The following is a 12570-nucleotide window of genomic DNA, read 5'->3' on the forward strand; positions in this document are numbered from 1 at the left end:
CTCGGGTGGTCAGACCCCTTCCCGTACGAGTCCATGAGTGCACAGCAGACTCTGCCGCCTGTGCACTGTGCAGACTGAGGCGAGGGGGCCACTGACCACCGGTGGCCACCCAGAGAGCATCACCACACTGGCCGGGCAGCCCCGTCTCACCGCTGGAGAAGGGCGTTCCCCCACCTGCTGTCTCTTCTGCTCACCTGTGCAGCTTGTCCCCTGTATGTCCCCAGACTGACCACAGTTCCTGGCAAGTAGCCGGCACATAGGAAACGTTTTCTAAGTGAATGAATGAATGAACCAATGAATGTTCCCGTCCTGTGAAACCTGGAGTCCTTGGGATTGAAAATGCCGTCTGTGCTAATAAAACTTTGCCTGGAAACATTGGATCACAAATTAAAAAGTGAAACAGAACCCCGCAGCCACATGTGGACCCTCTGGAGTCGCTGTCTGGTCAGCCGCCCCCGCATCCCCTCCTGATGGGGCTGGGGCCTCAGGGCCTTCAGCCGTGCTGGGGCTCAGGTGGGCACCCAGTGGCTGACCTGAGGCCCAGATTGGGGCCAACACGCCCCTTGTCTGGTCCGTGGCTCCCACCCGTAGATCCGTGGCCTCAGGGCACGGTCCTTCCCATCAGCTTGGCAGCTGCCACTGATTCTAATGGTCCTCACGTTTGCCTGCACGCAATTGTCCCACGCAAGGATGTAATTAGATCTTTTGAACGGCACTTTGGGACAGTTCATGATGCAGAGAAACTCCGTAGAAATGTAAGCTGTTGTGTGCAGCCGCTTCACCCCACGGTTTCTGTCAGTGCTCGCTGTTCTGTGAAAAATACCGGAAAGGGAGGTGAAGGGGTGACGCCGGGAGGGAGGCCAGGCCGGGTCCTGCTGTGCTGCCTCCAACCTGCCTTTCCCAGGGACAGGGCGCTCTGCAGGGAGCGGCGCGGCCCTGCTGCCCGCGTGCGCCCTGGCTGACCCCCGGCTTCTCTCCCCAGGAGCTGCCAGAGCATGACGAGCTTGGCCAGCAGCACTGTGTCGCCCATCAAGGACGGGGCCTCCTCTCTTCCCCGGAGGCAGAGCTCGTTTGCCAGGTCCCCGCTCCGCGCTCTGTACGACCTGCTCATAGCTCCGATGGAAGGGGTAAGTGTCCCTGGGGCTGCCAAGCTTCTAGGCCTCAGAACACAGCTGACCACTCAGTGCCCTCCTGTACCCCTTAGATACAGAATGGGCCCGAGACAACCAGAGGTTTTCCAGAACATGAGTCTTTTCTGTCCAGCCTCATGGTCAGCGTTTGGAAGCTAAAGTGGACACATTGGCTTTTCCTGGTTGGCTGCTGCTTAGTCAGCTCTCAGAACCAGGTTCAGGCCCTCTGTCTGCTCTTTAGTAGCCAGGTAATCTGGCCTCAGGTCCTCAGGTGCAAAAGGAAATTATGCCCCCTTCCGTCATGCTCATCGGACATTGGGTGGCACAGGGAGGGACAGGGCTGTGCACATCTCGGCAGGTGTGCCATCCGTGTGCGTCCCGAGCAGACACTGTGGAGACGTGCCCCTGGCTCTGCTGTGCCTGCAGGGAATGCTTGCCCACCCCCCCAGCTCTCATGCAAGGGTCCTGCCTAAGTAACTTCAGGCCAGGGCTGTGTTTTCTGGTGAGAACGGATCCCTCGGCCTCTGTCACTGTCAAGAGTCACCGACTCTATCCCAAAGTCCAGCGTCAAAGACACCACTGCACTTGATATTCTCAAGAAAGTCGAGAGCAACTGCTGACAGGTTTCTGTGGGCCTGGTCTTTGCACATCCTTTTTCAATCCAGATCTGGCTCCCAACTGCGTGGGAGATGCCAAAGGGCTCCTGTCTCAGGAATCTGAATGGTGAGCCTGTCAGATGGCTCTGTGTACCACTGTGTATGAGTTAGCTCTGGCTGCTGAAACAAAACACTACGGACATTTATTTCTCATGGTTCTGGAAGCTGGAGGCCACAGGTCCGGGTGCCGGCGTGGTCGGTGTCCTGGTGAGGGCCCTCCCCTGCCCTTGTCCTGGTGTGCAGACAGCCACCTCCTCACGGCATCCTCGTGGCCGAGACGGGGTGAGAGAGCACAGGAGCACGCTCCGGCCTCGTCCTCTTCTGAGACGGACACTAATCCCCTCACGGAGGCCCTGTCTTCACGACCGCATGGAAATCCAATGATCTCCCAAAGGTCCCACCTCCAAATACTATCATGCCTGGTGTGGGGCTTTAGCATAGCATTTGGGAGGACAAATGTACAGTCCCCTAACAGACGGAGTGGAGGCCGTGCTCCTGGGCAGCCTGGCTCTCAGGCAGGGAGAGCTGTGACTGACGGGCCCTCAGGAAGCAGGTGGCAACCTGTCCCCACCGGCCGGCGGGTCCCTCCTCCTGCCACTGTCTGCAGCCGAGTAGTTCTGTCTCACAGGTGCTGTGTGGCCCCGCAGCCTCTCTTCGTTCTGCCTCAGCCGACTGGCAGAGGTGAAGCGCACCCTCTGGAAACCGCACTGTGGCAGTGACCCCTTCGCCCCGGGAAGTGCCCGTGCCTCCTGTTTTCAGGAGGCTGCACCGCCCATGCCCTCCAGACTTCCCTGGCTTGGGGATGGGGCGTGGCTAGCACAGGCCCCTGGGGAGCTGGCAGGTTGGGCTTGCGTGGGGCACTTCTCTGTCCTGGCTGGGTGACCCTGGCCAAGCTGCTTCCTCCTTGAGTACCTGTAGAAAATGAGGGCATGGCCACCGACAGTGTCAGGTGAGGGCAGGGATGGGATTAGACAAATGTGAAAAGCATGCGGGCAGCGGCTGCAGCGAATGGCGCCAGATTCCAGCCTCTGAGAGTCGCTGCTGCCGTCCATCTCTGGGACACACTGGGCCGCCCTGTCCCTAGAATTATTATCTGCTCTGTCCGCTTCCTAACGAGGGACTAAGACTGCAGAGAGCGCTCCAGCTCAGAGCATCTCAGATGCTCTAATAACAGCCTGATTTATGTGCCATGTCTCAGAGAAGAGATACACACCTCTACACTTGGGCTGACTTTTCAAGTTTTCTTTACTGCCGTCAACCGTCACGCAGACCACTTCGGTGGCCTACTAGCAGCTCCCTGCATTTGCCCTGCGCCCCCAGCCTTCCTGAAGGCTGTCTGGGCCTTCCATTCTCTCACTCACTCACTTGGGCCTTCTGAATCCTTGGCTTTTTCTCCTTTGCATTCAGGTCCCAGATTACTTGTTCCATGAATGTTGAATTGGCTGGTGGGGAGGGTTGGGGGGCAGGGAGCAGAGGGCAGAGATGGAGACAGGCTGTGACCCTGTGCACCGAGAGGACAGGTCGTCTGGGGCTGCTGAGCTCCTGTCCTCTCTCCGACCCAGCTCAAGTGTCTTTTCCTCTTTGAAGCCTTCCTTACCCTCTTCTCCTCACCCCTGCAGCCTTCATCCCCTGCCCTGCCGCTGGGCCTCATACCTACCTGATGTCTTTCATGGAACCTGATGCTTCACTGGACTCGGGCCTTAGCTCTTGGCTGGCCCTTGTTCCCTCCCCTGCCGCCCACCCCACATTGCCTGAGGGCAAGGATGGTCCCTCCTCTCTGGGTCCTCAGCAGCTGGCACAGGGCCTGGTACATGTTGACACTCAGTATAAGTTTATGGGATGGTATGTGGTCCAAAGCCGCATTTGCTTTTTGGGTCTAGTCTGCCATACAAAGCAGAGGACCGAAGGCAGGAACCAGCTGATGGATTTTCTGTGGTCCCACCTATGTGTGGCACCTGTGGAAAGCTGGGGGGTTCCCAAGGGGTCATGAAGTAGATGGAGGGGGGCAGGCCTGCTCCTGAGCAGCTTTGTATCTGGTGAGAGCACCCTGACCCTGCCGGCCAGCTGTGCTGGGCTTCTGGCTTATTTTCAGGGCAGGACCAGGAGTCAGCTGACAGGCCTGCAGGGCTGCAGGGGACCCCCGAGTGCTGTTGCGCTGGCTGCTGGCCTGTTGAGCTAGGCGGTGACTGGGATGGGGCTGCGTGCCTGGGGCAGAGAGCCTTCATTTTCAGGTGGAGAGCTGGTGAAGGGAGGCTGGGGGTGGGGATGGGCTGCACCCTCCATCCACGGGCGTTTCCACTGAGAAGCTGCTACAGCCATGAGCCATCCTGGAAGGGGATTCTATACACTCATAAAATCTGCACTGTGTTTAGATAGTTGTTCTCCCTGAGGACTTTCCCTATGACTTTAAGAAGAAAGCTAGGTCATTGGGATCAGTGGGAGCTTGTGTCTGGATGCCTGTGTCCCGCTGGGGTTCTAGGAAGGGTAGACTCATGGACTGGAGCCTCCGACGAGTTGGCACAGTGACTGAAAGCATGTGATCACAAAGTCAACTAGGGAAGGGAAAAGCCCTCGCCAGACTTGTGTGCCGGCCACACCTACAGGCTGCACGCCGCCCTCCGCGTGCAGGGGCCACGCCGTGAGAACAGGCATGTCAGGGCCACACGCTCGCCTACAGGAAGTGAGGCCTTCAGTTCGAAAGGATATCCTTAGTTCCTGATGTTAAAGCTGTTCTCTTCTGTGACCGAGGTTTGAACACAGTGAGGGAATTTGGCTGCTTCAAATGAGACATGGAGTGCAGCCAGCCAAGAGGCCCCGAAAAGCAAATGATCAGAAGTAAACACCGCTAACTAAGGCGATCCATTGGGTTTCAGTAAAAACACATAAATGAGAGGTTGGGATCTCATCAGGAGTCCCTGCCGTTCCCCATTTCGTCCACCTGTTAGATGCATGCTTACTGACCTGTACGGGGCACACACCGTCCTGGACATGGAGGAGCTGGCTGGGAACTGGCGGTGGCCTGGTGTCTGCTGCCACGGGCTGGGCTCAGGCCGGCTGGGCGGGCCAGGACCGAGGCTGGTGGGCTGCACTCTGAGCTCTGGAGGTCCAGTCCCACCTCCTGTGCAGAGCTGCTCAAGAGGAGCTTGGATCATCCGCTTCCCAAGCAAGCACACGGGCCTGTCCCCGGGGCCACTAGAGGGCGACACAACACCGCCAGCCGTCAGCTGCTACACAGAGCCAGACCCTTTTACACATTTTCTATGAAAACACAAATCCAAACCGAAAGTCCAAGATTATGAATTACTGACACTTTAAGACTAAAACGATTAGCCCCTTCACATGGGGCTTATAATTATTTGAACAGCTGCCTTTGTTTAGCCGCAATCCTGTTGCTAAGGGACTAGGTCAGACATGAAAAGTAGAACAGAATAATATTTTACCTTAGGCTCATACCAGTATTTGATTTAATTTGGCTTAAGGGGAACACTGCCGTGGCTCTTTCCTGGAACCACACTGGCCTTCGCTGTCAGGATGGGGTGAACATGTCCAGTTATCTTTGAGGGGGGCCCAGTTATATCTGCACATGAGCCATCATCAAATATTAAATCAAATGCTGTCTGCTACCCAAAGGAGAAAATGCCACCACAGAAAAGGTGCGAATGTTCAGTGTGAAAGGAATCGGGCCCTGGTGGCATCTGTGGTATTCATTCTGAATCAGACTAGAGTGAAGGACACTAAACTGTGCCTCTGGGCCTGAACTTTCCTGCCTGTGTGGGAAGGACAGATCCGGGGATGGCGGAATGCGCTAACCACATGCCGGCAGCCGTGTCCGATGGGACGAGTCCCGAGGGCTGCTCCCAGTGAAGGTGCTTGTTGACGAAGCTCTCCTGTCACCCCCTCAGTTTGCAGGCAGGGCCTCCATCCAAAGCCAAAGGCTCCTGTAAACAAGGAACCGGATTTAGAATCGGAAATTCCCTACGATTTGGTCAAATCACTCTTCAAAGGTCCAGATTTGGGGGCCTTTCAGGATCTTTGAAGTTTGAACTTGTTCTAGTTAGACTTTCTGTTGTCCTTAGCATTATTTCCTCTTAAATTCTCTGTTTCCTATATTTATAATCTTAAAAACCAAAGTTGTAGGACAGGTAGCAAAAGCAAATGACCGATCAGAAACGATGGATCATCTACCTCTGCTCTTGATTAGTGAAGCTCCCTGTTTAAGTGGAGCTACCTGTTTCAGGACCCCAGAAATTTATTAAAACTTGCTGTTCATGTTGGTTAGTCGGTACACTGCCTCCCTGAACACTGGGGCTCCAGGAACTCACCCAAGACCCCGCACGCAAGAACATGAGGCAGGGGTCTGGCTCTGCTAAGGACTCGGCTGTGAAGAGAGCTTGGCTTTGGCTGGGTCGCTGCTGTAATTACTGCTCTGGAAGACAAGGACATGTGCAAAATCATGTTGCCTGATAAACCAGCTTAACCCAGAACAGATGCCTGGGGAGGTGAGACTGACCATTTAGGTGCCTGTTTTCTAAACGGACTAGAGGGTTTAGAGACAGCCAGGAATGCTGTCCATGGAAGCAAGCAGACCCAGACTCTGGAGCACGGAGTGGAGGAAGAGGCCCCTGGGCCTGGCATGCTGGGGGCTGGCAGACCCCCGCCAGGCTGTCTTACTGATTTCTGATGGAGACATCTGCGGGAATATTCAAATGGGGACAGGCATTACCCAGGATGACAAGCCCCCCTACGACTGCATAGGAGGAGGAGGGATGGAGGCGATTCCTCGCTAGCTGTCTAGCCCTGAGCTGACGGGGAGCGTGCCCAGGCTGATGAGCGGGGACCCCCAGGCGAGTGGTGGTCTCACCCGGCTCTGCACTGTCGCCTGAGCAGCTGGCACAGCCTCATCCCGGCAGGTTCTGGGTAAGCCGAGGCTCTCCTGCCACTGAGGGTGTGCAGGCTTATGTTCACCAGGTCAGCTGAGGGCGGCCCCTCCTGCACAGAGGGGCCCGCGGTGTGGGCAGCCCCTCCGGTCGATTCGGCTGAGGCTGGTCACTGGGCGGCTCTTGCCGGCTGCTGGTCGCTTCTCCAGCACCAGAATTCCTCCTCCCTCCCCTTTCTTCAGCGAAGTGTGAGTCTGCTATTTGGTCGGCCAAAGAATCCAGTTGAGTGGATTGAATTTTGTACTTCTGTGTTTCTGGTTGGAATATAATATCTACCATCTTAGTAGATGTTAGTCATGGCTTGAGGTTATTTCCAACACGGATGTGATATCGCTGAAACTGTATATATATATATATCCATCCATGATGCCAAGGTTTCCCAGAAGCATCACAGAAAAGGTCCCTCTACCTTAAAAGTTTCTGTTTGACCAATTCACTCAATCAAAAATAAGAGTCTGGAAAATTTCCTAAGCTCTATACACACTCCTGGGGTATCCAGACTGCCAGCAGCTCTTTGCTTCTGGAATCCATTACACACAGTAAAGTCCATGCCATTCAGGTGTGATCTGCCCAAGAGCTCACGGACCCAGTTTCCGTCCCCTCCCCTGTGGGGACCCGGGACATTCAGTCCTCTAGTCTGGGATGATCTGGAACTGTGTGGGGCCGCCTGTGTCCTCCATGAACACAAATCTCCATGCGCGGCAGGTACGGGCCGCTCCTTTGGACCCGGGTGATCCACATGGAGCACATAGTTCTTAAGCCAGAAGTTGACACATGCAGCATCTCATTCTGGACCGTTCAGGACCCCTGGTCACCAGGAGTATATACAGATGATCCCTGCTGACCAGAATGGCGTTGAATCTGAATTTGCCACCCAAGAAAACACCGGGGATCTGTGGGGGTTGCCAGGGAGACTTGACTTGACTTCAGGGTAATTGCTTGGTGGCAGATTCCCCAGGTGTCAGGTGTCATAGACGCTCAGGAAATAGCTTTGGGTGGTGATGGTGACGTGAGGAGGAGAAAGCTGCTGGTGCCTTCAGTCCCTTTTAGTCCCTGGGCGAGGCCGGGACTGGTGCTCCAGTCCAGCTCCAGAGAGGCCATTTACGTGCCTTAGCCGTGTGAATGTTCATAGACACCAGAGGGGAAGGGAATGAGTTGTACTGGAAAAGTGATTGAGTTTCAGGAGAAAATAATAGTATAAGTAATAGGGCCTGAGCTCAACTTACTTCAAGCACCTGAAGATGGTTGTGAGTTGACCTTTGACCAGTACACACTGAGTGCCCGCTGGGTGCAGGCACGGTGCCCCATCCACAGCTGCCGCTGACTTTGTCCTGTAGGCCCTGGAGGTGGTCGACATGACTGCCATCTGGTGGGTTTGGGAACTGAGGTGCAGGGATGTGCATGTCTTGCCAACGTGCTCAGAACCACCACCCACCACCAACCTTCACCACACACCCCACGATCTCGCCGTTCCAGGTCCCCAGGAGCTCCTGACACAGCAGGCTGACCCAGAGCCTGCAGCAGAGGCACCTCCCTGAGGTCCACCTTCTTCCTGCTCACTGGGCAAGGCTTCCCGTCCTTCCAGGCCCAGATACAGAGAGTCTGTGCCCGGTCTGCGACAGGAGACACACAGTAGCTTACCCCGGGACCCTTTAACGTGAAGGCGTATTCCCTGTGGTAAGAGAGGACCTGTATGATGGAAGGCAGCTCTCCCTGTGTGGGTCTCAGGGCCGAGGGAGTGCACCCAAGGCAGGACGCACTGGAGAGGGCGGCTCAGCCTGCTGCCCAGCTGGACAGTCGCTGGTTTGGCTGCGCCAGAACCAGCCTAGAGCCTCCAGGTGAGCAAGAGGCCACTCTCCGCATGCAGGCAGCAGCCAGGCGATTGGCTCCTGATGGCAGGGTGTGCAATGGGAGCCCAGGTGCCTGTGGGTAGAGTGCCCAGGGGCGCAGGCTCTGGTTTCTATATACCGAGGGCTGAGGCTTGGTTATCCCAGGCTGAGGGTGCAAGGTTGCAGAAGGGCTAAGTTCTGGGCTCCCGGATGTCCTCACACACACCCCGCTGACCTAGGCTGGGAGGAGACCCCTTTCCCCTGCAGTGCCCCTCAGCACCCTCCTGAGAAAGCTCAGCGTGGTGGTCACTTGATAGGAGACGGCTGCAGGAATCGGTGTATTGCCACACAGGAGTCACGGGTGTCAGTGATGGGGTGTGAGCAGCTGAGAGGCCATAAATGGAGAGCAGCCCTCCAGAGCCGCCTGCCCTCCCCACCTAAAGGAACAGCCCTCTCCCTCTGCAGAGCCCAGGGCCTTAGCCTGCCTCCGCTTGCTGCCAGGCCTCCCTGCAGGATGCGCCCTCCTGGCCAGCCTGCTGGTCAGACAGCAGGGGGAACAGATGCATTGTCGTACACCTGGCCACCCGGTCCTGTCCTACTTCCAAAGAAAATAGAACTCTTTAGAGACTTCGAAGCTCACAAAGTCCCCTCTTTGCTGCAACTTGCTGGACTATGAGCTGCTGGCTTGGGGCTGATGCCAAGGCCTTTTATCTTCCAAACTGTGGACATACGGATCCGGCAGATACCCTTTCTGGACTGATGCACAGGGGTGCAGAGGAGCGTTTCCTTGAATTCTCTCTCCCTTTTCACCCAACAGATGATATGTACTTGGATAGAGACGTCACTTAATTTTCTGTTTTCAAGTTCACATTGGCTTATAGCTAATCTTCCAGCACAAGGGCAGCATTTTGTAGACGGTTTCTAGGGCATCTTTCCACAATCTTTAATCAGTTTCCCACTGTCTTTTAATGATGGCTGTCAGTCTGCCATGCAGTCTGTCTGCCCACAAGCTGGTGCTGCTGTCACCCAGCTCCTTCCAGTCCCATCCAGGGCCCTCATCAAAGGCTGTCCGCACGTGCCAGCTCTGTGCCAGCCACGAGGCGCTGTCCGCAGAGGACCCAGACCTGTGGACTGGGATGTGCGGTCCATTCAGACAAGAGCCTCCCAGTGTCCCAGGCTAGGATTTCAGAGGTGTCCGTCTCCTCACCCCTATGGTTACTCTTCACCAAGTCCTGGCAAGTCTCCTTGTCCCCGAATCTGGAGGTACATCTCCTTGCCTGAATCACTGTGCGCAGCCCCATTGCCTGTGCCACAGGCTGCCTCTGAATGCTTCCTCGGAGGCTCCGTAGTGGAGGACTCAGGGCAGGTCCTTACAGCCCATCGAGAGCCGCAGTCTGACTCCTGTGTCCTGCTCCACCTGCCCCCGGGGCCCCACGTGCCCAGGCCCGGCCCGGCCTGGCCCTGCACAGCCCTCTTGTGCAGGCAGCCTCCTGGTGGGGCTCAGCACTGTGTCCCAGGTAGGCACAGCCACCCTCTGGGGCTGGCATGTCAGACTTTCGTGGTGCTCTTATATTTGATACTGCCTCACTCGGTAGTGGCTCCTGGTACACATTGTCTTTTTCTGAGTCCGTGATGGTAAGGCCCCAAGCAGGGCCGGAATCTTTCACTTATTTGGCCTCCCCACGGCCCACAGTAGGTATCCCGATAGCACTGCGATGGCTGCCGGAGAAGCTGAGGCCAGTGTGGAGAAGGACTTCTGACACAGATGGCTGCCCTCGTAGAAAGGTCAGATCACTTGTCGGAGAAGAGACCCAAGCCACCTTTCGGAGACATGAGGTCACCCATGTCTAGGCTTGTGCCCCAGGTGTGACAGCCACTTGCAGGCGGAGTTAGCAGAGGCCCCGTGGAGACGCTCAGCCGGCCACCCCTTCCCCGACGCGGCTTGCAGCCCATGCCCCTCTCCCACCCGGCCCGGTGCTCCCTGAGTCGCCTTTGGTTCCCACGTGTAGGTGCTGTCGGGACTGCAGACGCGGCTGAGAGTGGTGTGTGTCCTGTGCTCAGTGTCCTGTGGGGTGACACCTGACAGAGACTTCTTGGGGTTCAGGCCCTGGCAGCAGGCACCAGAGGGGATGTGCAGGGGTGCGGCTGGCATCTCCTCCAACACCACCTGGCGATGCCGGCTCAGCCGAGGATGGGTCATTTTATACATGGCCGGTGGCCCAGGACCCCATGTCGCCCACTTGTCGGGCAGCAGGGCTCTCACTGGGCAGTAGTGGCTGTCCCTGCCATAGCTGCTGGCCCAGGGACCATTCAGCCTAGCTGCACTGGCCCAATTCCAGGTCCAGGTGGCACACCGTAGCAGGGCATGGCACTGCCCTCCAGAGGGGCGTCCCAGAGCCACTCCCCCTGCAGGCCCAGGCAGGGGCCTCAGTGATGGCCCACGGCAGGCACTGTGGGCCCGGGAACTGACAGCTGGTGTGGGGCAGGGCTGCCAGCACCCCCCCTCCCCCCTCCTGGTGCCAGCCTGCGTACATCACAGTCACTGGAAGGGCCACTGTGGCACACCCGCTTCTCCCCTCCTGGGCTGTGCAATGTTCTTTTACTCTAATTGGAAAATAGCACTTAAAGGAAACAAGAAGCCAATTGGCCTAATAATTTTTATTTCTGCTTTCTTTACATGCATCTAGAATTTAAAAAAGAAAGCCACAGGGGGTCTGTACAGACTGAATGTCCCACCAGGCACATGTCACTTTGGGTTAGCAGAGTGCCTTCTGCCACCCACAGCCGAGCGCCTGCAGGACAGTGTCAGATGGATTAGGCCTGCACATTCGCTCCCTTGCACAGCGGCACCCTGGGTGCTCTGCACAGTGGATGCCCTGCAGTGAGGGCTTCCCGCAGAGCCAGCCCCACCCCTGACACACATGCTCCTCCCTGCGGGCTCTGGCCTGTCTCCTTGAGCACCAGACACAGCTCCTGCTCTCCTCTTCATTCCCATCAGCCTGTGTCAAGTCATGTCCACGGTTGCTGCCTGCTTATTTTTTCAGGATTCACATGGCCTCGGTCTCCAGCAGTGACTCTTCTAGAAAGAAATGTGTGTAGACAGCAGGAACCAGGGTGTCTGTCTGCTGTGGGCCTGCGTGCAACCCGCGCCCAGGCCCTCAAGGGGGCCCCTTCAGGAGTGAAGGGTGTCACCTCAGTGCATTAGAGCCCCTGAGAGCCCAGTGGAGCGAGTGGGGACAGCACCTGCAGAGCCGGGGCCGAGGGTCCAGCCTCTGCCTCCTCAGGGACTGCACAGAGGCCCGGAGGCCACGGAGGGTCCTGAATCTGGAACCCTTCTCCTCCAGGGGCTGCTGCCCTGGTTCCTGAAGGTTCCATCTGGACTCTGGTGGTTGTCGATTGAAGTGGGCAACACACCCACCCAGGTGGAGCTCTCACTGCCTGTGGGTGACACGCCCACCTAGGTGGAGCTCTCAATGCCTGTGGGTGACACGCCCACCCAGGTCAGCTCTCACTGCCTGTGGATGACACGCCCACCCAGGTGGAGCTCTCAATGCCTGTGGGTGACACGCCCACCCAGGTGGAGCTCTCACTGCCTGTGGGTGACACGCCCACCCAGGTGGAGCTCTCAATGCCTGTGGGTGACACGCCCACCCAGGTCAGCTCTCACTGCCTGTGGGTGACACGCCCACCTAGGTCAGCTCTCACTGCCTGTGGGTGACACGCCCACCCAGGTGGAGCTCTCACTGCCTATGGGTGACACGCCCACCCAGGTGGAGCTCTCGCTGCCTATGGGCGACACTCCCACCCAGGTCACCTCGTGCTGCCTGTGGGTGACACGCCCACCCAGGTCAGCTCTCACTGCCTGTGGGCAACACGCCCACCCAGGTGGAGCTCTCACTGCCTGTGGGCGACACGCCCACCCAGGTCACCTCTTGCTGCCTGTGGGTGACACGCCCACCCAGGTCAGCTCTCACTGCCTGTGGGTGACATGCCCACCCAGGTGGAGCTCTCACTGCCT

General features: G+C 57.2%; 1 protein-coding gene across 3 annotated transcripts in view; it reads left to right on the plus strand.

The window, feature by feature from the left end:
- TTC28 (tetratricopeptide repeat domain 28) overlaps positions 1 to 12570 on the plus strand; it is a 625746-nt gene that overhangs the window by 591980 nt on the left and 21196 nt on the right. For all 3 annotated transcript variants that reach the window (XM_036908924.2, XM_036908925.2, XM_036908926.2), the window contains one exon: positions 983 to 1127. In XM_036908924.2, the coding sequence (XP_036764819.2) occupies positions 983 to 1127 (145 nt within the window). The remainder of the gene's footprint in view (positions 1 to 982; positions 1128 to 12570) is intronic.

This window comes from Manis pentadactyla, chromosome 14, assembly GCF_030020395.1.
Source record: "Manis pentadactyla isolate mManPen7 chromosome 14, mManPen7.hap1, whole genome shotgun sequence".
In the NCBI taxonomy this organism is placed as follows: domain Eukaryota; kingdom Metazoa; phylum Chordata; class Mammalia; order Pholidota; family Manidae; genus Manis; species Manis pentadactyla.